Source organism: Palaemon carinicauda, chromosome 25, assembly GCF_036898095.1.
Source record: "Palaemon carinicauda isolate YSFRI2023 chromosome 25, ASM3689809v2, whole genome shotgun sequence".
Lineage (NCBI taxonomy): Eukaryota > Metazoa > Arthropoda > Malacostraca > Decapoda > Palaemonidae > Palaemon > Palaemon carinicauda.
Window position 1 is genome coordinate 103,286,809 of NC_090749.1, and position 26,820 is coordinate 103,313,628.

The following is a 26,820-nucleotide window of genomic DNA, read 5'->3' on the forward strand; positions in this document are numbered from 1 at the left end:
TTACCATACCGCTAGTTCCTGTGGGGGGTAGCCGGCTATCGCGCTCATACACACACCTGTGTTGTCTCGTCACTTTTTATTGCAGGCAGGACTTATCGGGGGCAGGTGATGGCAGGCCAATTTGTGTAAATAACACAAGGTTTTTATTGTTAGGAAAAATATAAGCTACTTCCAAATTTGTCATTTGTTCCGACACTAAATAAAAAATCCTTTCGCTATTTATATGGATAACGAACCCATAAGGAGGGTGGAGGTCCGAACCAAATGGCTGGTATTTGACCCGTGGTTTTCCCGTACGTGCTCTACATGTAACAGGGAGAAACCCTGATGCCTCGCTAAATTTGTGTAAAACACGGTTAGTGGCCTGAACAATTTGTTTGATATCAGCAGTGTGACTAGTCTAGGCAAGAATTCTCAGGAACAAAGGAATCTTTGAATCAACTCTAGATGTTACTCAATTCCACCTCGCCGACCCATGCGGAGGCAGATGTGTGCTTCCGCTGTGTCCAACAAATCAGTGCCATTCCTTAGCGTTGTGACCAGAAAGCCCCAAGGAAGGCGAGAGTCGACACAAGCGTGAATGGGAGAGACTGCCCTGCAGTCGTGGGTGCCGCCACTTCACTAGGAGCAGCTGGGCCCTCCAGGGGTCAACGAACGTCACTTGCTCGTCTGTCCTCTGGAGAAGATAGAATGAGCAACAGCAGCAGGGAGGCAATGAGGCGCTGGAATTCTTCGCCGTCGAGGAAAACCCTGAGGGAGACGAATCCCTTTCAGAAATATTCTTCCCTTACCTACTGACCAGCTCGCCTGAGAATAATTTTATTTACAGCGAGTTTCATCATTTGGGATGGAGAGCAACGGGACATTTTCTCTCCACCTAGCCAAAAACCAAAGGCGTTCAATAGACTAGGTGAGTAGGGTGACTGGTATATCCCCGCTAAGTAGCGGCGCGATGTTAACCTTGCATAAAAAGTTTATGGCTACTTTCCAGCTACGTCGAAGAGTCTATCTAGTAAAGAGCGAAAGGTTTGTATTTTTGTAGCAACAAATGTGCATCCAATAGACTAATCTTACCAAGCGGTCCACATAAGAATGTTAACGTATCACAGTACTTTGGTGTTCGAGCACATTCAGTATTGGGAAACAGAGTTTCTGACTGAGGAAAAAAAGACGCCAGTGGTTTCTAACTGTCAAATGTTCCTAAGCAACAAAGGATGTGAATAATTAGTGATTCAACGGTACAGTACAAAGAGGAGTTGCATAATCATCTAAGAAGAGATGACCCATCACAGTGCAACATCCCAAGCAGCTGAACATCACCAGGGAAACGCAAAAGATATCATTCCATCAGACATGTCTCTCTTGTTTGATTAAAATTCCATTCAACTTGTTTGTAAATGTCCTAAAAAGAATCCTCTGCAGAGGAACTGTCTCAATTCCAGTTGATTAAACTATGAAGAGAGAATATAACTACAGTCTATCAAGTGTCACAAACTTGTAACAGAGTTTGTATTTTTCCTAACATACAAACCCTCATTCTTTACTATAGGAGATATTCTAGTGCGAGCTGGAAAATACCGGTCGGTAGCTACTGTTTACCTTCAATCAGATTCTAGCTAGGACTATCTAGGGGGCAGTGATGGAGGGAAGATTTGTGTAAAGAATTCAGGTTTTGTGTGTTAGGAAAAATACAAACTGTTATAAGTTTGTCATTTGTTCCTACACTGATACAAACCCTCATTCTTTACTATAGGAGACTTAGTCCCGAGGCTAGGGTGGCCAAGGAGTTCCCTATTCCTAGGGAAGATAGTCCTCAGACTAGACTCTCATGAAGAAAAAATCTGTAAATCTTCTTTCTTTGTAGGTCCACATAATCTTAGCACAACTGAAAGTTTGTAGTTTCGTGGAAAAAATGTTTCAGGATGATGTGGGTCAGGAACATTCAACTCGGACCTCTTCATACTTAAGATTACCCCGACTTTGAAAAGGGGAAACCTCATGACAACGAGTATAACTTATACCCTGTGAGAGGAATCAGATGAGTTTTATACCTTATTTCCATTGGCGAGTCCAGCTGAAACTGGATACAAACTAGGATCCACAGATGGGAGGGAGAAGGAAACGAAGAAGATAGATGGCTGTCCTTAAAACCTAGTGTAACACAGGATCCTCCACCAATGGCTACTGTCCCCTGAAAGGGCATAAGGTAGCTACAGCACCTGTTGGCCTGCCACAATAGGCCCTATAGAAAAGGTGTCTAGAAACCTATGTGTCACGTCGCTCAAATAGTGAGCGGTGAAGGTAGATTGGTGTTTCCAGACCCCAGCTCTTAAGACTTGGGAGACTGAGAAATTTCTCTTAAACACCAGTGAGGCAGCCACTCCCTAACTTGATTGGCTTTGGGTTGTACTGCCTCTGGGTCTCCGTGAATAGCCCTCACAATAACTTTCTTGAGCCAGAAAGAAATGGTGTTGTGAGAGATTCTCTTCTTTACCCTGCTGGTACTAAGGAAGAGATGACGGAAACGTGGTCTGAAAGGTCTGGTGCGCTTCAGGTATTTCCTTAGCGCCCTGACTGTGTTACCTTATTGAGGCTGGAAAACTGAAATTCTTGAAACCTCTTATCGGCAGATGAAGGATTCTGAGTCTTAGCCACAAAACCTGGTATGAAGTTGAGAGAGAGACTTTCCCCCATCCCCTAGAATGGGTGACGTCGTAAGACAGACCATGTAGTTCACTGACCCTTTTAGCTGAGGCCAGAGCTACCAGGAAGACGGTCTTAAGGGTCAGAAAGTAGTCTGAAGCCCTATTTAAGTGCTCATATGGCAGATCCCTCAAGGAACGTAAGACTAAAGACACGTCCCAAGGTGGTGGTCTAATCTCAACTGGGGGGCAAGATCGCTCAAAACCTCGAATCAACAAGGCGATATCTTCCGAGGCGGAAAAGTCAACCCCTCTCAGTCTACAGAAGAGGCTCAAAGCTGAGCGATAGCCCTTAATCGCCGTGACTGAGAGGCGCTTTTCCTCTCTGAGGTACAAAAGGAAGTCCACCACTAAAGGAAGAGAGGGATCGAGTGGAGACACGCCTCGCCCTCTACACCAAGCTGTAAACACTCTCCATCTTGCTTGGTAGAGGTTTGTGGAAGATTGGCACAGGTGCCTAGACATGTGCTCAGCCACTCTCTCTGAAAAGCCTCTGCCTCTGAGGAGTGACCGGACAGCCTCCAGGCGTGAAGCTTCAGCAAGGGAATTCGCCCATGGGGGACACTACTGTGTGGCTGGGTCGGCAGAAGGGGTTCCAGAGGAAGAAACCTTGGAACCTGAACCAGAAGGGAAAGAAGGTCCGCGTACCATTCTCTGCTTGGCCATGCCGGAGCTATTAGGGTTAGATTGCAGTTCCGGGAGGTCCTGAGTTTGTTGATCACCCTTCTCAGCAGGCAAAAGGGTGGAAAGGCGTATGCATCCAGATTGTCCCAAGAATGTTGAAGGGCGTCCTGGAGCACTGCCTGATGATCTGGAATTGGAGAACCGTAGCGGGGAAGCTTCGCATTCAGAGAAGTGGCGAACAGGTCTATTGTGGGGAAACCCCACAAAGTTATTACTGCCTTCGCTACTCAAAGATCCAAAGACCATTTGCCACTCAACACTTGGTGATGCCTGCCTAGCTGATCCACCACGATGTTTCTCTGACCCGAAATAAACCTGGCTGTGAGAGGCTGCTGTAATTCCTCGCGTGTTATTACAGGTGAAGTGGAGACGCGAGCAGCAGACAAACCTTTTGCCTTACTCCTCGCATCTTTCTTATTCGAAAGGGGAAGAGTGATAGAAGTCGGAGAGTTTGGAGGTAACAGGAAAGTAGGAGACCATGCTACCGTTGTTGCAGGGGAAGACTGAGCACTGGATAATGGCGCCGTGAGTGCCTAACCTTGCGTGGATGTAGACGGTCTAGGTCTAGGAGAAGGCGACCGAATTATCGGAACTGACCTAGTAGAATTTGTAGAGATTCCTCTCTTGGAAAGGTCTGAAGGACGCGGTGGAAGAGGCCGAATTGATCGGAGATTTGGCCTTTTCCCTCTGCTCTCAACCGAAGAGAAGAAGAGTTGAACCTTCGTCTTCCTCTGAGGTTTTTGAGAGGCTCGTAATCCCTAACTCATTAGGAAGCAAGGGAACCAGGTGCGAGGTTGTCCTGTCTGAAACACGAGGGCGAGAAGATTGACCCCGCAAGTGTATGACCGGAGACTTACGAGATCGAGAAGTCGAAGGGCGAAAGCAATTTTTCTCTGATGATAAGGAGCGAAAGCGAGGAGAAGCGCTCTTTCTGACTTTCCTAGAGCGATTGGAGACCCTCAAACTAATATGTGAAGGAGAGGGTTTGAGATCAGGACGCGCTTTGCCCTTGGCCGCGCTCCTGGCGCGATTAGATGAAAAATCTGAGCGCCCGCGGTGGGAAGCGCTGATTACGCTTTGAAGAGCTCTGTTGCGATGAAAAGAGCGAAAGTAATGTAGCGCTCTTTTTCTTGAAGCGCTTCAAGCGCTTAGATGATCCCTCGCGAGAGGAAGACGACAGCGAGGCAGAACGATGACGAGAGGAAGCGCTCTTCTTAGGTTTGCGCCGAGAGCGCTTATAGTCTTGAGGCGAGATGTCTCGTAAAGAGACAGAAAGCGAGGAAGAGCGAAAACGATGATGTCTCTTCCTATATCCCCTGTTTCTCCGGCAACAACGTCTAGGCGAAACGAGCTCTCCTTTTCCTCTTCTCTCTCCCTCCTAGCCTGCGAGGAGAAGGAGGAGGAGGAAGAGGAGGAGGAGGTACTGCAATGTTTGCGCTTGTGACGCTGTGATATTGTAGAAGCGCAAACGGTGTGAGAAGTAGGCGACGCTGGAGCTGAAGTTACTATATCCACTGAAACTTCCGCGGGAGCCGACTGAGTTGACGTGAGGTAGGCGAGGTCCAGAACTCCCGAGGGTTCCAAAACAGAAGGGACCTGAGGCTCAACCTTACCTACGAGGAACTGGTTCCAAACTTCCTCCGAAGGAGAACCAGGAAGCATAAGGGAAAGCCATACCGCTCGTACATGATCTGGAATGGAAGCGGTAACGGAGACATTCCCGGTGGTGGAAAACATTGCCCCACTAGGGGGAGGCAACGGGGATCTGCCTGACCAAGAGGAATGGGGGTTAAATCAATGGTGCCACTCTTCCTTGACTTCCCCCCGGAGGAGGGATCCAAGGAAGAGGCCGAAGAAGAGGTCCGAGACTCCTTACCTTTCGACGGCGAACCTGTAGGTGACGAGTTCTTCTTGGATTTCTTCTTCTCCCTCATCCCGAACTTCTCCCACTCTCTACAAACTTGGCAGGGGGATCCTTCAGAACACCTATGACCTCTGCACCCAGGGCATAGGGAATGAGGATTCACCTCCAGCAGCGACACAAAGGTGCCACAGGATTTTTGGGGCATCCCGGGACACTTCCTCAGAATAGAGGACATCACATCCAACAAAGAAAAAGAATTAATTAAAAGCAGAACAAAGAAAGGCTAGTCTGCCAGTCAAACAAAAGCAGGAGCAGCGGTGTTACCACTGCGACGGCTAGAATTCGACTGAAGGTAAACAGTAGCTACCGACCGGCGGTCCCCTACTTCTAACAGGTGGATAACTACCCGCCTGGTCGTTAACGACCTTGTTAAGGCTTTTCTGGCGTATTTTCCAGCTCGCGCAAGAATATCTCCTATAGTAAAGAATGAGGGTTTGTATCAGTGTAGGAACAAATGGAAATTTAATCAATTTGTAACAGCATTCTCCTCTTTCCAAAAGAACACGACTTCTTCAGTTCCTTACGAGTTTCCTCAAGCACAAATCTCCAAATGGCTTGTGAGACAAGCTTTGCTGACACATGCTTTGTCCCACATGCTACACTTTATGTCTTTCCTGCATGAATCTTCTCTTGTCTTACACATGATTTTTCATCATAATATGCTTGTCAAATGCCTTCTTATAATCTATCCAAGCCTCGCGAAAAATCTATTTTTGGGTGAGATAGCCATGTCGTCCTGATGGAAGGAAGGTTCCTATAAGTAGCTTCCATGGGATATTTGAACTACAGTGATATTCCCAGAGAATTAACCTTCAGATTCCAGAATTCTAACTCCTGGCGCGAATATCCTATTACAACCGGGAATCGTTCTGCTCACTAAATAACACATGCATAACGAACGACAGCGCCCATGGCGCCTCCGGTAACAGGCCTAGCTCCGTAACACAAATAAATTACTCTAATTTCACTGTGAAGCAGGAGCCAAAAATTATACACTGTAAAGAATTAATACTCAACTTTCCAAAGGCGAAAGAAGCTGGAGATTGCATAATAATCCTTGCAGAATCGATCGAAAAAGTTAGATCTACAGGGAACACCACCGTGCGAATTCGCTACAAAAACAGGAATAACCGCCATCTTGGATATGACGCCATCTAGATACTCAATAGTAGTATGGGAGGAAGGGTAACCTTGAAAACGGCTGGCCTTCTAATTTGCCACTCTTCCCCCTCGAAGTGAAAACGCTATTCGGAGTGAAGATTGCTATGTGTCGTATCAAGATATACGTCCCTGATTCATGCGATATCCTTAAGAGAAATTTTAAGGATATTCACGGCAGGAGTTAGAATTCTGGAGACCTAAAGGTAAATTCTCTGGGAATATCACTGTAGTTCAAATATCCCTTGGAAGCTACTTATAGGAACCTTCCATCAGGACGACATGGCTTGAACCCAAAAAAGTTTATTTGTCTTTTCTTACAGTCTTCTAGCATTTATGTTTTGTTAATTAGCAATCGTTCATTAGTGAGTCCCAAATTTGTTTCTTATACATCTCCCTGGTGTGAGCTTTTTCATGCGTATTAAGACTACTTTTCTGCGCGAACGCTCTGTCGCAGACGCTGCACTTGTGTGGCTTCTCCCCCGTGTGCCTTCTATAATGTTCCGTGAGATAACATTTCTGAACAAATGCTTGGTCACAGACAGTGCACTTGAAAGGCTTCTCCCCGGTGTGTATTCTCTGATGTACTGCGAGATAATTTTTGTTACAGAACGCTTTGTCGCAGAGATGGCATTTAAACGGCCTCTCCCCAGTGTGAGTTCTCATATGGATTTTAAGCTGGTGTTTCAAAGTAAATTCTTTGCCGCATTCGTGACATTTCAATACCCCTCTTGCATGCGTCATCTCATGAGCCGAACAATGCATTCTCTGACGAAACGTTCTGTCGCAGAAACTGCACTTGAATGGCTTCTCGCCAGTGTGGCATCTGTTATGTAGTTCGAGATAATGTTTCTTAGAAAATGTTTTGTCACAGATATTGCACTTCAATGGATCGTTCTCAAGGTGAGTCTTAAGATGCACTTTGAGGGCACATTTCTGAGCAAATGCTCTGTCACAGACGCTACACTTAAACGGCTTCTCACCGGTGTGGACTTTATGATGCTCAGTGAGATTACTTTTACGTGAAAATGCTTTGTCACAGACGCTACACTTAAATTCCTTCTCCCCAGTATGAGTTTTGTGATGGAGTGCGAGAGAACTTTTCTGTAAAAAGGCTTTGTCACAGACACTGCACTTGAAAGGCTTATCCCCAGTGTGAATTTTACAATGTCTCACGAAGACACTTTTCCGAAAATACACTTTGCCACATTCTCTACACTTGAATGACTTCCTGCGAGGGTGAGTTTCATAATGTGCTTTAAGATCAATTTCATTAGAAAATGTTTTGTCACAGTCTCCGCATCTGAACTCGCCTTCAGTGTGGATTAGATTGTGATAACTGGGTTCAACTACTCCACTAAATTGTTTCTTGTCATCCTCACCCACAAATGACTTTTCTCTCGTACCAACATCAGTGTGAGTTTCAGACTCACTTTCCTGACAAAGAGGTTTTTCACAGCCACTGTTTTCGATCTGTTCCTCCTCTTTCAGTAAACATTCTTTCCCCTTTTCATTTCCCTCTCCTTCATCCTCTTTCCTACTTGATCCCAACTGAATGCCACAATCCTCTTTCACACCTGTCTCTACACTCTTCTCCTCTTGATTGATTTCCCTCTTGCCGATTTGTAAATCCTCCTCACTCACTGACGCATCAGAGTCCAAAGGATATTTCATGTCACCTTCGCTTGACTCAAATACTTCTGGCTCTGCTTTGAATTCCATGTCTGGCTCTGGTTTGAATTCTATTTCTGGCTCTGCTTTGAATTCTATTTCTGGATCCTTGAAATTAGAGCCATCATCACAGAGTCCATCACTCACAAAAATATCATGATTTTCCAACTCGACTTCTGAGTGTGGAAACGATTCTTCCATTTCGCTTTTTATTGGAAATTCCAATGATTCCGAGTTCATCATCTCCTCCGTATCACTGGATGACATCCTCTTCAATGTTATCTTCAACGGTTTACAGATATAAAGCTAAGGCTAAAGTTCCTATAGCATGAACCAACACAGACCTTTCTTCCTTTCTGCCAGTCCTGTATCTCTTCAAGATATCTTCGGTAGTTTACACAATCTTGTCACAAGAGGTGAAAAGTCTGAAATAATAGAAAACAGCAATCAGTGGAAAAGGCAAGATGGAAATGTTGGAGTATTCAGAAATAAAAAGAAAACTTTTTAAACTAATATAACAAGTTCTAAAAGTAATATGCATTTCTCCTAGACATACAAACCTGAGTCCTTTAATTAGGGGAGATAACTTTGGCGAGAGTTGGAATCGGTCGTTGAAATGGATAACGAGCAGTTATCCGAATGGAGAGGGTGTGGGCTCATAACTCATCTTTGATACTTCGGCTCAGTACTTAGAAAGGTGGTTTGAGGAAGGAAGTTAGATTAAGGTACTTTAACCTCCTTTATCACACAGTCCTTTGGCCTTCCTTCCTTCCTTGAAAGGGAGGTCTCTCAGGGTTCAATTTCTTGGCAGTGGACTGCCGAGAACCCTCCTCAAAAGCCTTATGAGCTTGCCTCGCAACGATATTAGTTTCAGGCAAGGCAGGTGCCGGAGCCGTGGGCCGAGACGTTATGGTTCGGCGGAGGAGGGACTCTTGACTGAGGTATTCCAAAGGTGGAGAGTCTCCATCCTCAACACCTGCTTTTGGAACCTGGAGATAACAGCATCAAGCCTCTTCAGAATCCAATTGATCCACTGTCTCGCTGAGTTGTGCGTCAGTGATTCCATCCCCCTCTGGAAGGTTTAAGAGATGGTACCGTTCATACTCTGACCAGAGCCCGGAGGCCGAGCGGTACATCATGGCCTCCCCCCCTTTCTTTGGATGCACCTGAGGGGTACCCCTGCCCCTACTCGCGCCCCAGAAGAGGCTGGATTCAAAAGAATCCGATGCGGGCCTGACGAACCCAAGTGAAACGCTGAGTTAAGAGACATGACCACGGCTGGCTGAAAGTGCATCTCGTAGAAAGGAAGAGACTCTTGTCATCTTCCTCCTAGGATCACGTCGATCTGCGGAAAAACGTTCAGGGTGGCGAGGAGTAATGAACTCCGAAGCCTCACAAACCCCAGGAGGGAAACGTCTGCGCGGTTCCTTCGGAGAGGAAACCTGTTCTGACTGAGTCAGAGGAGAAAAATGTTGGTCTATCGAAGGTCTAAGGAACTGAGTCTCTATGAGGGTTTTCACTCGCGAGTGAGAGAGGTGACCACTAGCAGGAGAGACTCTTCTCCGACTTTGCTCCACCACCGATGGAAGAGTCGGCTCAGCATGGGGGACAGCATAATCTTTGGCGACAAAATGGCAGCTGCTGTGACGAGAGTAGCTGTCAGCAATTCTACCCACAAGCGGGAAGGTTGCTGATGAAGGGAAGTTCTTCCTCGTAAGGGAGAGCCACCCAACACCTGGGGAGGTTAACTCTCCCTCAGGAGGAAAAGTTGTCCAATACCTGGAGACGAACCTAAGGGCAGCACCTCTGCTTCCCATCAACAAGCACTGTTCAAATTGAAGTTTGGTATCAAGCGCTACCTGTGAAACGTGGCCGAAGCTAGTTTCTGGGTTCACCTCAAAGGGATCCCCCGACTGGAACACCCGAAGGAACCCAGTATGCCAATGCCATTTTTCCTATGCCTCAGCAGAGGAACGAAGGAGCAGAAGCAGAGTGTTGCAGAGACTGAACCACTCTCAAAGAGGCTTAACTCTCGTGAGGGAAGGGGCGTAGTCAGCATGCTGATCACGAGCTGCCATAGGCACAACAGGGCGGAGATGAGACAGGGACAGCAGATTCCACAGGAAGGATCAGCTCTGCTTTTCTACGTCGGTTGCTTAGCCAATTGAAGTCCGGCCTACCTAGCACTGAGGAAATAATTCAAAGAATAAAAGACAAGCTCCTGAGGGAGGACAACCTAACTTGCTGGGGAAAGGTGTTCCCAGAGAAAACAGAAACATACTAATGACTGTTCTCCCCCTTCGCGGGTCATCATTGTCGTGAGGAGAGCGGCGTCGTAAGAACTGTAAAAAAGAAAAAAAAACATTACAATTAATTAATTATCTGACAAAAGAAACCACTTGCGAGAACCACTAAACCCACCAGCAGGAAAGGAGAGTTCCCAAAGAGGAAGCGGAACAAGCTAAAGACTATACTCTCCCTCCGCCAGCAATGTATGGTCGTTGGCCCATCACCGCATGAAGGAGTGCAGCATCGAATACTGTAAAATAAAAGCTAAATCACAAAGTTATTATTTAAATTGATTACTGAAGAAAACCATTCGGGATCGCAACCTAACCCATGTAACAGGAAAGGTGTTCCCTCACAGAGTATCTGCAAACTGCCCACGTAACGAGGGAGAGTGACATCGTCAGCCAGGAAGAGTAAGACTGAAGTAAAGCTCTGTAAAAGGCCGCAAGCAGTCTTCCTCCAAGAACTTGCAGGGAAAGAGCGACCTTTACATCCGAATGGACGAGGAGTATCCACACAATGATGACTCCCGAGTCACTCGGAAGGCCACAAGACTATTGGCTGTCCGGTGTCCAAGGGAGAAAGATCGTAAGAGAAGGTTCTCCGCCCTTTGCTGTCAAAAAAACAACAACAGTCACTGTAACATACATACATATACCAAGGCACTTCCCCCAATTTTGGGGGGTGCCGACATCAACAAATGAAACAAAAACAAAAAGGGGACCTCTACTCTCTACGTTCCTCCAGCCTAACAAGGGACTCAACCGAGTTCAGATGGTACTGCTAGGGTGGCACAGCCCACCCTCCCACATTATCCACCACAGATGAAGCTCCATAATGCTGAATCCCCTACTGCTGCTACCTCCGCGGTCATCTAAGGCATCGGAGGCAGCAGCAGGGCCTACCGGAACTGCGTCACAATCGCTCGCCATTCATTCCTATTTCTAGCACGCTCTCTTGCCTCTCTCACATCTATCCTCCTATCACCCAGAGCTTTCTTCACTCCCTCCATCCACCCAAACCTTGGCCTTCCTCTTGTACTTCTCCCTTCAACTCTTGCATTCATCACCTTCTTTAGCAGACAGCCATTTTCCATCCTCTCAACATGGCCAAACCACCTCAACACATTCATATCCGCTCTAGCTGCTAACTCATTTCTTACTGTAAGAAAAGCTTAAATATGTATAAAAACATTACCAGAATGTTTTCATATATACATAAAAAGAAAAAATCATAAGTTTAAGAATCTAAGAAAAAACAAGTCAAATGGCAATAAGTTGGAGAGAGGAGAGAGACGTCTCTCTCTCTCTCTCTCTCCGAGCCAAATGCAAAGTGGGTACTCAGCCCAGGTGTGTGAGTGAGTGGGGTAGCATACGACCCGCCAATCCTCCCATTAAACAGCGTGTGAATATTTACCCTCGCTGAAAGTCTTACGGCTTCTCTTTCAAGTTCACTGAAAGTAATATCCCCTATAAATAGCATTGCTTTGTATTAGTGACAGAGCAAACTAGGTTTAAGGCTGAGCGATAGCCTTTCACCGCCGAGACCGAGCAGTTTTTCCTCCTGAATGTACAACAAAAACTCTGTGATCAGTGATTTTCTACCTCGCGTTGTAGACGGTGATAGAAGACCTTCTGAGGGAACCCCCCCCCCAGACATCTGTTTTGCCACTGTATGCTAAAAACCTCTTTGTAGGGATGCGACTGTCTTGTGAAAGATATCTGTGTGTGGTTGTCAAAGAAGGTTGTGTAGGGGTGGTAGCTCCCTTTGAACCTCTGTCAGCAGAAGTAGAAGGTCTGGGTACCATTCTGCTTCCTGCTACAGTGGTGCTATTAAAATCATCAACAGGTTGTAAGATGATCTCAACTTAATGACTTAATGGGGAGTCTCCTCATTAGGCAGGAAGTGGGGGGGGGGGACGCCTAGATGTCCAGTTGTTCCACGGGTGTTTAAACGTGTCCTGGAATGCTGCCTGTGGATCTGCTACTGGACAACAGTACACCGGAAGTGTTCAGTTGAGAGATGTCACGAACAGGTCTAATATAGGCGAACCATATAAAGTCAGGACTTTGTTGTCTATCTGGGGTTGCAAAGATCACTTGAAGTTAACCTATTTGAATCCTCACGCTCAGATTATCTACAAGAGGGTTTTCCTTGCATGGAATGAACGGGGCTCACAGAGAGATCGAATTGCCTTCCCTCCATCACAGAATTTTCAAGGTTAGATGGCAGATACGCCGTGAAAACGTACCCTCTTGTTTACTTAGATATGCTACTTCTGTGGTGTTGTCTCTCATCAACACACGGTGTGTGCTGAAAGGAGTTATTGTAAGTGTGGAGGGTTACACTCAGTTCCAGGAGGTTTAGACCATAGCCCAAAGTCCATATGCTAACAGGGGAGTCCCCCATCCTTGTTTTGATCAATCCAGCGAAGGAGAGAGAAGATCTACTATTTTGAGAAGGTTAGAATCTAGGACCCACCAACTCGAGTCTCTCTTTTGCTCTAGTTCTACAAAAACCAGCAAGTCCAGATGGTTTCTGTTTTGTGACCAGAAGTTCTTCAGCTGCCACAGGAGAGATCAAATGCAAAGGCGACCGTGGGGGGCCAGACACTCCAGGTATGTCAAATGCATCAACAGGCACTGTCACCGGTGAGCTTGTGAACCTCGTAAGGGAAAGTGATGAGCAACTTCCTTGAATCTCTCAACTCTGAATCAGAAATACTTTTCCTAGACGGGTGTTTATCTGAATTCCCAGATATACAAGGTTCTGGGATGGTTATAGGGAGGACTTCTCGAAATTCATCACGACCCTCAGGTCGAGGCAAAAAGCAAAGAGCCTGTCTCAGTAAAGAAGATGGGTCTCAGCCGAGTCTGCCAGAATCAAACAGTCATCTACATACCTAAGTAGATGAAAGATGTTGGCAGGACCAGGTTCAGACTTGAGTGAACACTTGTGAACATTTGAGGGGCTGTCCACAGGCTGAAGCATAGCACCCAAAACTGATATATATTCATGCAAAACGAATCTCAAGATACTTCTTAATGATGGACAAAGCGAGATTTGGAAGTATGCATCTTTTAAATCCAGTGTGACCATGAAGTTCCCCCTGCCTGACCGTGTCTGCAGCCTCCATCTTCGATGAAGTTTGATGAACAAACACGTTCAAGATTGAGATCCTATGACTGATCTCCAGCCTCCAGGCGTCTTCTCTAAAAGATAGTCAATTGAAGAAGCCTGGGGACTCGTCAACAACCTCCTGGAGAGTGCCCTTCCCTAGCGTGGGTGGTTTGGATTTCTGCCCAAAGGGCGAGGCCCTTCACTGATCTCTTCACGAGAGAAGATGCCGTGTCAGAGGAGGGCGATTGCTGGTAAACGGGACGCAGTACCCTCATCAGAGGACCTTTACTGTCCAAGGATCGACCCTGGGCAACTCCCATCAGTGTCACCTGCGTCTCAGGCATCCCCCCCACCTGTGGTAGTGTGGGAGGAATGGCCCCCTAGAGGGAGAGTCAATGTTTTCCAGACTTGCCTTCTCTTCCACGAACCTTCTTACTAAGAAAGGGTTGCTTGGGATTCAAAACTTCCTTGCCGCTGGACTGCCTAAAAGACTCGTTCGTTGTCTTGTGAGCCAATGAAGAGGGACGAGAGGTTACGGCTCTATGGAGAAGGGAGTCTGAACTCTCCTCCCTCCATTCTTCTGCAACTGCGTCGATGTCTTCCATGTTGAACAAGGAAGAACAAGAAACCGACGAGTTGGAAAGACGGAGAGCCTTTCTCTTCGGCACTTGCCTCTGGAATCTTGAAATGAGAGAGTTCCATCTTTACAAGGTCCAGCTAGCCCCCTGATTGGCTGCGTTGTGCGCTAGAAACTCTACAACTGTAGCCCTGGAAAGGAGGATGTTCTTAAATGCTTTCTGTTTACCTAGATCTGACAAATTCTCAGTGCTGGTCAGATAGCCAACGGAGCCTGACCAGTAGTCTATCCATGAAGAGGCTTGTAGAGTTTCATTTTCAATCCTTTCCATTTTGGCGGTGTCTGCAGTCGAAAACGTCACTTGTTGAGTCGCCAGCTTCTCAACCGTCATGCCCCGTGCCAATGCTGACACTGCCGGATCTAACGGCAGGGGAGAAGGATTGTCACCGAGTACATTGTAGTACCGTACATCATCTGCCTGACGAAAGGCGAAGGAAGTAAACGAGACAAGTTGCTCGCCCTAACTGAGTCTTTCATATCTTTGATTTAAAATATGACCTTTTTAATGGACTCTGACACCATCTTAGACCAAGGCAACTCAAGCTTGATTTCACCAGGTCGTGGGGCTTTGCAGAAACAGATCTAAAACTGTCTCTCTCTCTCTCTCTCTCTCCTTGGGAGGGGAATACATGGGTTCCGCGAGTCCATTAATCTATCATATGCAGGACAGAACTTTCATAAAGGAATAGTCTGACTCCCATTGCTCGGTGGAAGGAGCTTTAGGGCAAGCCAGTGGAGGCAACACACCATTTGAGTTATCCAAGTCCAAATCCAAGGATTCATCCAACTTTAGACTCACACCCATAGGAGCCTAGGGTCATCAACCTGTAACCCAGCAGGACTTGTTGAGACTCATGAAGTCCAGGAGGGCACGGTGGAAAGAGACTCCGATACCAGGGAGCCGGCGTTCACAATCACCAGAATGCTCCAAAGAGCTATTGCGAGGTGGTGAGGAGTCATGCACCCACTTACAAGGCACTAGAGGGGGAGACCACTCAGGAGAGGAAGACCTTTCGTGCTGGCCAGACCATCTTCCGACCTTGTACTACTATTGAGGTTCGCGAGGAACCTCGGGCCGAGCAAACTCAGTGCGCGCACTCACCCTGAGGGGTGAGGCACTAGGTTGGAACTCTGAAGAGATCCAAAAAGCAATTCCTCAGGTGGACAAGGAATTATCTGAGTCGCTCTCCTCATAATGTCCGCTAGCACATTCCTCTTACCCAGAATGAAGCGAGCTGATAGGGACACCGAGTTGTCTTCTGGCCATATCAGCATTTCCGCAGATAGATGGCCTAAATGCTGTGAAAAGGTACTTCCTTGTTCGTTGATGTATGCCACCACCATGGTGTTGACACTCATCAACACCATGGAGTGACTTGACAGGAGCTGTTGAAACTGTTGGAAGGCCAGAAGGGCTGCCCTCATTTCCAGGAGGTTTCAGTGCTGCGTTGGTTGTAGGGATGCTTATCAAGATTTACCACAACCCCCGGATGGCGGAAAATCTTGAGAATTCTGTCTCGGTGTTGGAGAAGGGTTGCCACTGAATCTGCTAGAATTAGCCAGTCGTCCAAGTGCCTTAAGAGACGAATGCTGTTCTTGTGAGTCTAGGTTGATGTTGGGGGGAAAACCTTGTTAAAACCCGAGGTGCTGTGGACAGGTCGAAATAAAGCTCCTTAAACTGGTACTGCTGATCGTCTATGATGATTCTTAAATACTTCCTTGAAGACGGATGGACTGGAATCTAGAAGTAAGCATCATCCTTTAAATCCAGTGTAATCATGAAGTCCTTCGGTCTGACTGCCTACGTGCTACCTTGTCGTCTTGTTCCAACGAACAGCGCTCCGAAGGGCTAGCGAAAAGCCAGGACCAATCCAAAACCCTTCTAGTCATCCCGCGCGGAAGAGACCACTCGGGAAAAGACCTAACTCGCGGGCGAGAAAGGCGCTCCCCCTTGAGTAAAGCAGGAAAATGCTTTGGACTTATCACTCCCTCCATCAGCTGAGTTAACTCAGGTTGAGGAAGAGCATCGTCATCAGCGTGCTGACGAGGAAGACAGAGGTCAAGCACTGGGTTGGCCAGATTTAACCTTACCGATGGAGAACTACGAGGAGCACTGAATCGAGGCTGCTCTTGCACAAGCCCTGAGGGAGACAAGAGACTCTGTCGGTGCACAATACCTTCAGTCTCCGGGAGGAAGACCAAGGGCAAACTCTGAGGAAGCCTATGTGCCTCTTCTGTGCCCCTGAATAGATCACCTGCAGCGTTGTGCACCTTAAAAATGTTCGTGAGCATATAGCTAAGCGATCAGATATCTCCCGGTAGTAAGGCCCTGCTCAGCCTTGGGTGGAACAAGTTTACTCGTAAGCGAATGCCTGTTTGCTATCGTTCGGAAACATAAGCGTGAGCTGATTCCATAACCTAAGAAATAGAGGGTTAAAAGAATAACCTCGAAGGGTTATGTCTTACGAGACTGTTGTTCTTTGAGGGCATGACGGAGTGAGGCAGAGATCACAAGAGATCAGAGATCTAAACCATGTGAGTGTTATGACGAGTTCTCTAACCCGTAGAGAGCAGAGGTTCAAGATAATAACCACGAAGGATTATGTTTCCCGAGCCTCATTCCGAACCATGGAGGGATGCGGCAGACGCCAGCGGTCGGAAAGCATTCTTATATGCGGCAATCGTTAGGTAGGATTATGTCTAACAAGACTGAAGGCACAATGGTGGCATGTGGTGTCCACAAGCGGTCAGCAGTCATTCCCAATTGCGGAAACAAACCCTGAGGGTTTCGTCTGAGACTCGATGTACATTTCTGTGTTTCCACCTTCCTGGTGAGGTCTGGCAGCATATGGGCTAGCGTGCATGTGCAATAAACATACCTCACGTCATCCAATTACAATTTATAAGAAGATGTCAACTTGTAGGTAACTATATACCAAATCAAGTGACCTAAATAGTTAAAGACCGGGAGAAGAGGTGGCGACTGATCATCAATGTACATGACCCAGTAATACACTAAAAGTAGTAGCAGTAGTGAGGCGAATGTTCGTACACGTCATACCTTTGTGAGCGCTGACGAGAACACTTGCGCCAATGTGGAAACTTGCGTATCCACATGCACGGGCCACTTAAATGTTTGTGCACGATATCTCTCTTTTGTATAGCTGTACTGTATGGCGAGCTAAAGCTCATATAGTTACAGCTTTCTCAAGTGAGAAGACGAATTCCTAATATGGTGTATCATATAGGGAGATTTGTGCCATTCTCACTGTACTTGTGTGCTAACTACTGCACAAGTTTCAAGTGGGCGAGTGAGATATTAAAAAGGTAAGATGGCGAGTGTGCTGAGCCTTTTGTACAGTTGGCGAGTGTTGGGTTAGGCATGTAGATATGAGTGTGCACTAAACTCCCCCAATTGTATGTAGTGGTGAGGGGCTGCACCCTAACGAAGTAGCACGACTTGTGGCAACAGTAGCATGCAGTTCTAATCACTCACAGCAAACCAACCTATTATGGAGGGCCGTGACTAGTATGGATGGCTTTGCCGAATCATGCAGGCAGCAGTGGAGTCATGGAGGTCTGCTTTACAAGAGTCCCTGATCCACTGAGCTGTTGCCTTCAAAGGGCCGGAACCCTTGAAAGCAACAGATGGAAGATGGCGACTGCAAGAGGTCCTTCCACAGGTTGCAAATGAGACTCGTTTTGTATCCTGAGGGTACGGAGGGAAGGCAGTCTCTCCCGCAGGCGGGAAAGGCGACCACCCCCTGTAGTTGCTGTCGGCAATTCTTCCCGCAAGTGGGAAGATTGCTGACCATAGATGGTGGAGGGAAGCTACTGTATTCCTCGAAAGGCAGAGTTCCCCAACACTTGGTGAATGTTAACATTCCCGCGGAAGGGATGTTGTCCAGCACATGGAGGCAGACCTTCCGGCAGCACTCTCTGCTTCCCGTCAACGAGCTGAGCTCAAGTTGAAGGTAAGCACCAAGAGCTGCCTACGATGATGACACTGCTTCGACGATGAAACTTCTTCCATAGTTACTGGGTCATCCTCCTACTCCAGCATTAGGAGGAACAAGGGAGACTCTGACGAGGGCTAATGTTCTGTTGATTCATCACCTCCAGATTCTCTGAAAGGATGACAGAGGTTAATCCTTAACTGAAGACTCTCGGCAAACCATTCGTTAGCGATGAGACTCGAAAACCCCAAGGAAGGCAGGACTTACGGCAACGGGAGAGACTTTCCAAGTGGTGCACGCCGCCACTTCGCTGAGGAAAGCGACGATGTCCGCACCTGCGGGTCGTACGGGGGTCGCACACTCTATCGATGTAGTACCTCTAGAGGGACCATCACACATACTTGACCGTCCTCCGGAGGAGCACAAGCGAGCAGACTCAGAGAGGAGGGATCGTCGACGACGAAAGAAGTCAGAGTTTCTTCGCCTTTGAGGAAAACCCCGAAGAAGCCAAATACCATTGACCTCCTTTGCAGTCTACCAATCTCCCCCTCTGGAAGGATGGTTACTCCCGACCCTCGATACCATTAGTCCAACAAGCAGGAAGACTCCCGAACGAGAAAAGTCAAAAGGCCAGTTGGTAACGGGGGTGAGAGAACAGGACATCCTCACTCGTCAGAGCCAGAAGCAAAAGTAACGAGAGAGCACAGGTGTGTGTGTGTGTGTGAGCGGGGTAGCCGGTACTTATCCCTACACCTCCGCTAACTAGCGGTGGGGTAGTTAGACCTCCCAAAAGCCTTAGAGCTAGTCTTCCTACTTTGTCGAAAGTAAATTCCCTAATAAAGATCGAAGGGTTTTGTATTTAGTGTACGGAACAATTTACCATCTTAATTCTGTTTCTTATTTATCCCAAAGTCTATACAAACCTGAGTATGTCTTCAGCGTTGCTGCAAGGGCCATTGATTCATTAATCGGGTACATAGTGCATGTGAGCGCACACAGTTGCCATGCTCACTTTTCTGTCAAAGACTCTTCGCTCTTGATCTCCGGCTCGGAACTGAAACGGGTGGTGGAGGTGTTAAAGGGCTCAAGATTGCATACAGTACATAGAGAAATATGACAAATTTGGAATTTGTATTTTTCCTAATGATAGAAACCTGGAGCTATTTATAGGGAATATTACTTTTGGCGTAGCTGAAAGACGAGGGATAACAACCTCAACCGCTAGTTAGCAGGAGGGGGGGGGGGATAGCCGGCTACCCTGCTCAATCACACACCTAGGCTGATCACGTACTGCTTGCAGGCAGGACTTTCTTGGGGGATAGGGGCTGGTGGGCCAATCTGTATAAATAGCTGCAGGTTTGTATCATTAGGAAGAATACAAATCAATTCCAAATTTGTCATTTGTTCCGTAGCTATAAACAAACCTTCGCTATTTAAAGGGTTTGACTCACCTCTTAGAGGGGTGGAAGTCCGTGCCAACTGGATCTTGGCATCTGACCCATCTCCGGATTCCTACAGCTAGATGGCAGAGGGACTGTCAAAAATACCTCCTTGGTCGTTTATGTACGCCATCACCATGGTGTTGTCGCTTTCCCCGCGCCACGGAGTGCCCTGAATAGAGCTGATGGAATTGCTTGAGGGCTAGAAATGTTGCCCTTATTTCCAGGGGTTTTAAGTGGCACTGTCGCTTGGACTCGGACCAGAGCCCGCAGGCTGTGTGGTGGAACAGGTGAGCCCCACGTAACCACCTTCTTCTGAGACCTCAATGAAGACCATCAATTCCAAGGGAGGAGAGAGTGTCTATTCCCATGAGCAGATTGAAGTCGGACACCCAACAGCTCAAGTCCCTCTTTTGCTCTGACCATATCAGAACCAGGATGTTCGAAGAGTCTAAATACTGAGACCAAGAGGTCTTCAGTTGCCACGGTAAAGAGCAAATGCACAGGTGGCTGTTGGGGACCATTTTCTCCAAGGTGGCCAGATGCCCCAGTCACCTTTGCCACTGCTATGCTGGCAAAGCAGCCTGTGACAGAAATCGGGTGCGATGCCTATTTCGTCCTCTTTATTCTTTCTTTGTACGTAAAAACTTTGCCTAGTCTGGTATCGATCTTCATTCCTAGATAAACCAGTTCTCCATAAGGAGACACGTACGCTCTACGCATGCATCTCAAACCAACGTGCCCTGCCCCACTACTGAACCGGTAGAGTGGGGTGCGTCTCCAATGCGGAGATCCCCTATGGCAAGGCAAATATTGGCAATAGAAATGTGAGGCGAAGACTGGCGAGCACCTGTACTATATAGGCATTCGCAGGTAAGATGGCGGGCACCTGCGTTTCCTGTCTCACAGCTACAGTAATCTGCAGTGGTGAGTGAGTACGTGCTACCAAGGTTATGCGCACATGTGGTGAATGCAATGCCGAAGCATGACATATGGGCGAGTAGGCTCTTACAAACCGGCTATGAGGTTAGTGAGTGACCTAGATCGCACGCAGACCTCCCTCAGGCGGAGGAGCTCGCCCGCCCACATCGTTAGTTCTCAGTGAATGGGTGCACAATACTGCACAAGACTTCCTTGCAGGACTCAGGTCTGTGATCACTTGCGACAAAGTGGTACAGTACAGTATATCCCAAAGCACTCTTATACAACCTGCCTCCCACAGAAGCTTGGCGAGTAGCGTTATGTGCTCCTACAGGAGGAGGCATTTGCTTGTAAAAGTAAAATAAGGCTGCAGGAGACGCGTTGTACCAGCAACCTTTCTGGGAGGAAAATAGTCTTCCCTTCCGAACTATCGGACACTGGGATGGGCTCTGGGCTACCTGGTCAGCCAATAACCCATTAGGGTAGCCACTCCTGCCCCAAGATTGTCTGTTGCTCCACACTGAAGGATTGTTAAGTTCAACTGAGAGGAACAAGGAACCTCGACACTCAAGCAAAAGATTAACTCTCATCAGATGAGCACATGGGGCCGAGAGATTGCTTAGCTAGTAAACATCTCAAGTTGATTGCTGTTGAGTTACGCTATCAGTTGCAAGCAACTGTTCTTTGGGGACATGGTGAATCCTGTCCTCCAACAGCCTTCACTCCAATAGGAGTTGGTCGTGTAAGTATGGATACGGATCAGTAACACCAGAGTAGCCAGTACTCTCTAGCGGTAGAAGGAATTACAGCAAATCTCCCTAGCTATCGTTGTTCAGCAAGAGATCAGTTGCTAATGATTCATAGCACGAAACTTCTTCTGAAAGGCAAGATTAAGATGTACTTTCAATCCACTTTCAAACAGGAAATTGTATGCATAATGCCAGCAACAAACCAGTAACAGAGACAGCCAAATTGCCCTGTGGGGGGTAGGACAAGCATGAGTACTTCGCGAAGACTTTAAGTCTCGCAGAGGAGTCAGGCGCAGCGCTGTCCACCCATCCCCTGAGCTCTACCGAGGTGAGTGGGCGGTGAGCTCTTCTACCTGACGTAGGTCTGTGAACACTGCGAACAACCCAGGTTGCTCGTCATAGTACCCATTGTGAATTTGGGAAACCTTACTCACCAGCACGAAGAACTTCAGCTTACTGTTGCCTCAAGTGCGTTCTACTTCGGTGGCACGTACTTGCTCACACTACCTGTACCCATTCTTACAGGTGAGAGTCAACTCTCTCCTCGCTAATGCTCGCCAGCGTTCTTTTAACGCTCGCCAGTACTTGCGAGTAGGGTCTCTTGAACTCACAATGGGTACCATGGCGAGCAAGCTGGGTTGTTCGCAGTGCTTGCAGACCTTGGTCAGGCAGAAGAGCTCGGCCACCCACGTCGCTAGAGCTCAGTGGATGAGTGCACAGAGCTGCACCTGACTTCTCTGTGAGACTAAGGTATTTGCGAAGTACTCATGCTTGTCCTACCCACCCGCCCTAGAGGGTTGGCAAGTAGCTTTACGTCCTCCCCTCGCAAAGGAACAAAAAAGGCTGTGCTGAACTCGATGAATATGAGTTTCTCCCTCGTAAGAGGTTGAAACTATGATGCGCAGGTCCCGAAGGGCCTGACCTCACAAAACTCCAAGGGCTTTCTTGATCCTAATTCCGAAGTTATAACCAACGAGACTCGTCAAAGGGAGAGGCGGCGACCGCAAGCGATCAGCAGACATCATCATCTGCGGCAAAGACCACAAAGGGAAAATACTCACAAGACTCTATTTGTACCCTAAGGGTCGACGGCGAGGAGGAGGAACTACAAGCAGTTGCCTAACTCCGTCGCCAAGCTCCAAAGAGCAGGAGTGGGGCATGGACGAATCCAATTCCGCCACATGAATCCCCAGGAGGAAATCACTCTGGTGAAAGCCGTCTCTCCCTTGGCTGTTCGCCCCGCAAGTGGGAAGATTGCTGGACAGTGGCTGGTGGAGGGTAACTCTCCCTCTGAAGGGAAAGTTGTTCAACACCTGGAGGCAGACCTCCAGGCAGTGCGCTCAGCTTCCTGTCACCGAGCTGAGCTCAAGTTGAAGGTCAGCATCTAGAGCTGCTTGTAAAACAGCCGAAGCTAGTTTCTGGGTTCACCCCAAAGGGATCCCCCAACTGGAAACCCTGAAGGGAACCAGTCTGCCACAGCTTTCGTTCCAACGCTGGAGCTGCAAGAATGATGCCACGATATTTAATTTTGAAATAGATAACTTTTATTTGTATAGTATGTTTCCTTTCTTAAGGTTTCTTTCCTCAACCACATTTGATCTGTAATTAATTTCTTTTTTAAATCTTACTTAAGATTTGAGATATTCAGTATTAATTAGGTAATTCTGTGAAGTTTAGGCTACAAAGTGGAGTTGGCATACTGACAATAAAGGGATAGGGAAATTCTAAGGTTCACACTGTGTCCCCTTGCCCAGAATAAAATCAAAGGATGGTGCCCAGTGGCCATTTCCTTTTTCATTTTTTTACTTTCGTCCAGTTGTCTGGGAACAATCCACAGCATTTTTGTGTAGTGTGGTGTTAGAGAGGGGGCGGCAATCTGACACTAGGTAGTCTGCATACTAAGTCCGACTGCAGTCTGTAAACCACCACAACAAAGGTGAGAAGAAGCAGAGGGCGCTGCAGCTAACTGTAGCACCCTCGGAAACCATTCCTTAGCAGGGAAACCAAAAAGTTACAAGGAAGGAAGAGACTCCCTCGGTGGTGGCCGCCGTTCCTTAGCTAAGGGAAGTGATGGAGTCCGCACCTAAAGGATTAACTGATTGATTGATTGAGAGTTTTCTGGCACCCGGACATCTAAGGTCATTGACGTTGATATCATTTGTTATAAATAAAGAGTAAAATTAAATTCAATCTAAAATAATAGCAGTAAAGATGTCCCTATAAAAGTTAAATAGCTTTCAGAAGACCTGCTTCTGAAATAAATCTAAAAATACCGCTAGCACGGTACGTCACACCATGTCCGAGAATCTTGGCTGGGATGAACCTGCCATCCTCACCTTAAGCCTCAAACAGATATTGATTTCTTAAGGTACTAAAAGTGGGGCATTCTGTCAAAAAGTGTCTCACTGTCAAGGTTAAAAGGTTTTGACAGGAGAGCAAGACTACTGTATATCATTACTCTACCGAGCCGAATAAAACAGTGACGGTTTGTTACTAGTGCAGGTGCGAGCAGGGTGGTTGGTCTACACCCCGCTCCCCTTCCACTCACTAGCGGAAGGTAATTACACCTCATTAAAAACTTTAACGACTTGTTTCAGCTATCGCTGAAATATACCTCCACTGTAAAGAGAATGGTTTGTACATAGTTTTGGGACAAGTATAATGTTATTGATCTCCTGAAATTTCTTGTAATATAAGCTAATCATTAAACTATCAGTTACCTACACACACTTACAATGCTACTCACTCTATTTTCCCAGTGGGATTTCTAAGTAAGTCTCAGGGATATCTTGTGTTACGTACTGTTCCTTTGAGGTATCCGCATGATAAAGAAGTCATATAATTCATTTCAAGATAAGAGGTGCCATTCATTACCTAGAAGATAAAAGTATCATTACAAATTGTATACAATGAATCATAAACTTTACATTGACGTTAAAGACTTGTTCAATTGGATTTGAAATGACAAATTTGAATTTGAATTTTTATTAACTATACAAACCTGAGGCTCTTTGCATGGTATTATTTTGGCGCTAGTTGATCCATTAAAGCTTTTGCAGGGGATAACTACACTTTGCTAGTTAGTGGAGGGGGTAGCCGGGGTAAACAAACCACAGCATTCACAGGAACACTAGTAAACAACCGTCACTGTGCAATTGCAGGAGGACTTCTGGGGGAAGGTGATGCCGGTATCAGTATGTGTAAAGAGCATAGAGGACACCTGAGGCTTGAGAGGTGCTACTACGTCTGGGATAAGATGGAGCTTCACTCCCTTGGGCGGATTCCAGCTGGATGGTAGGAACGCTGAGGGAAGGAACTGTCGGGAAACGGGTGTTCGATCCTAAGACCCACTGCTTCACTGTATGGACAAGGCCCAGAAACCAAGGGGCTAGAGCGGGGCATAGAAGAATTCAACGCACTTCAGTGGAAACCCTAGGGGGTGGGGGAGAACAATCAGGAACAGGCCATCTCTCCTGCGGGTGGGAGGGACGATCAACTCCTTTTGCTCCAGACGGCAAATCTCCTCGTAGGTGAGGAGCTTGCTGAACAGATGCTGGTGAAGGGAATCTTTACCTCGTCAGGGATGATCACCCCACACCTGGTGGAGAACGACTCTCCCTCGTAAAGGGAGGTTGTCCACCACCTTGAGGCAGACTGCTGGACAGGTCACTTCATCTTCCTTCTGGTTGAGCAAACTCAGCTAAAAGATCAACTCCATGAACAGTAGTTGAGACGTTGGGGCGAGAAGAAGTTGAGGTCAAGTTGGCTGAGCATGTACAAGACTCTTTCGATCTTCGACATACAGAATCTCAGGGGAGAAGATAAGAATCAACCTCTGTGGAGGATATTTGCTTCCGTTGCACTTCCATCCGCAAGACCACCTGCAACCTTTTCTTGCTGCTTCCCTAGCGGGAAGCAACAGAGGCCCCTACTACGCAAGGTAGTCCCGGAGTCACAAGAGCGCTATTCGCACAGTACACCTCCGACTCACAGTGGAAGTCGAACAAGCAGAGTCATCATGGAGAGGCCGAGTCGACGGAGATCGATGGCGCGGTTTCTTTCCCGGTCAGACGATCCCTCTTCGCCTTCTTCTTCCGTCGTCTACTAAACCTCAACCATTAGGAGGGCGACTGATCCCAACACACCTGTCCAGGAGACTCCTGCACCCAAGAATGATCCCTGCACGCAGGACAGAGACCGTGAGGATCCGTCTCCTCAGCTTACATGAAGGTGCAGCAATGGCGCCCTTCATTAACAGGGCAAAACCTCATGACTAAAGATCCTATGGACAGTCATACCTGAAAAAGAAAAAGATCAAAAAGAAATTTTCTTGCTTTTAGGTCAGTTCAATAATAGAAATCTTTTATTTTGGGGTTTTAGCAAAGAGCAAGATGTCTGTACTCCACCAAACCGAAATAAAAAAGTGGCAGTGTTTACTAGTGTTGGTGTGAGCGGAGGGTAGTTACACCTTGCAAAAACCTCAACGGCTGGGTTCAGCTATCACCGAAATAATATCCCTATGTAAAGAGCGTAAGGTTTGTATATAGTGCCGGAACAAACGATATTATGAAGCAGTTTTACAATTTACGAAATACCCCTGTATGATTAGGTGTTTCCCTAATAGGAGTGAAGCCGGTTTCTAAGGATACGGAAGGCTACGGGAGTATCATAGGGGGCCGTCGGTCCTCCCCCCCCCCCCCCGGCAAGTATGTAAGGACACGGCTCCTAGGTTAGGTTAGGTGGGAACAGACACTTAGGTTATGTGGTGTGAGTTAGTTTCCCTTTTAAAATGTCATGAATGAAAAACCCCCTTTCAAAAGGGAAACAAATATGAACACCACCTAACCTAAGGTTCCCCACCCAACCTAACCTAAGAGCTGTATCCTTACCTACTTACCTAAAGGGGAGAGAACGTCCCTACGACCACATTAGACCGCAGTATCCTTGGGCTATCCTAAGGCTATTTCTTAACCCTGCCTTTGTTTCCTACCAGGCTTCACTCTTGACATACTTCGTAAATCGTAAAACTAACATTTTCCCCATCAATAAAATCTATTTACCAAGTAATAAGAAATATATCTGCTGTGCTATCGAAATACATTCACCCCCAAAGATATCTAACTACATTGACCCCTATATTCGAATATATAAATAATTAACTATAAATAATCATAAAGTGATTGGTTATTGATATAAACTTACTTTAGTGGAATATTAAAGTTGAATTTGGATGAATATCAGATGGTAAAAAGGAACTCCATAAACGTTTAAGACGAATGACATTGCTTGGAGATAAGGAAAAATGTCGTACAGAGTCACATTTGGTATACGTTTATCTACAAATAAAGACATTTTAATTATATTTATTTGGATGTAAAATGTAAATTATACATAATTATATTCATTTCATCACAGCCTTTGAATCTAGTATATTGTGAATAAGGATTTTAAAAAGCTAATCTTTTGGTCGTTCGTCTGGCAGTGAAATTCTAATGTTTTGATTCAACGTTTTTTCAAAGAAAACGTTTCATGGTAGACTTCGGTAGATTTTCTTTTTCAATTTTGATTTT

General features: G+C 46.7%; 1 protein-coding gene across 2 annotated transcripts; it reads right to left on the bottom strand.

The window, feature by feature from the left end:
• Positions 1 to 26,588, bottom strand: LOC137618774 (zinc finger protein ZFP2-like). Of its 2 annotated transcripts, XM_068348961.1 has the most exons (4): positions 26,453 to 26,588; positions 23,997 to 24,124; positions 19,065 to 19,195; positions 1 to 8,564 (listed from the first exon to the last, which is right to left on the bottom strand). In XM_068348961.1, exon 4 carries the CDS (start codon positions 8,404 to 8,406, stop codon positions 6,817 to 6,819), a length of 1,590 nt encoding a protein of 529 aa, XP_068205062.1. In that variant the 5' UTR covers positions 8,407 to 8,564; positions 19,065 to 19,195; positions 23,997 to 24,124; positions 26,453 to 26,588; the 3' UTR covers positions 1 to 6,816. The 2 variants fall into 2 exon arrangements, with proteins under 2 accessions (XP_068205062.1, XP_068205063.1); XM_068348962.1 differs by lacking the exon at positions 19,065 to 19,195.
• Positions 26,589 to 26,820: the final 232 nt, after the last annotated feature.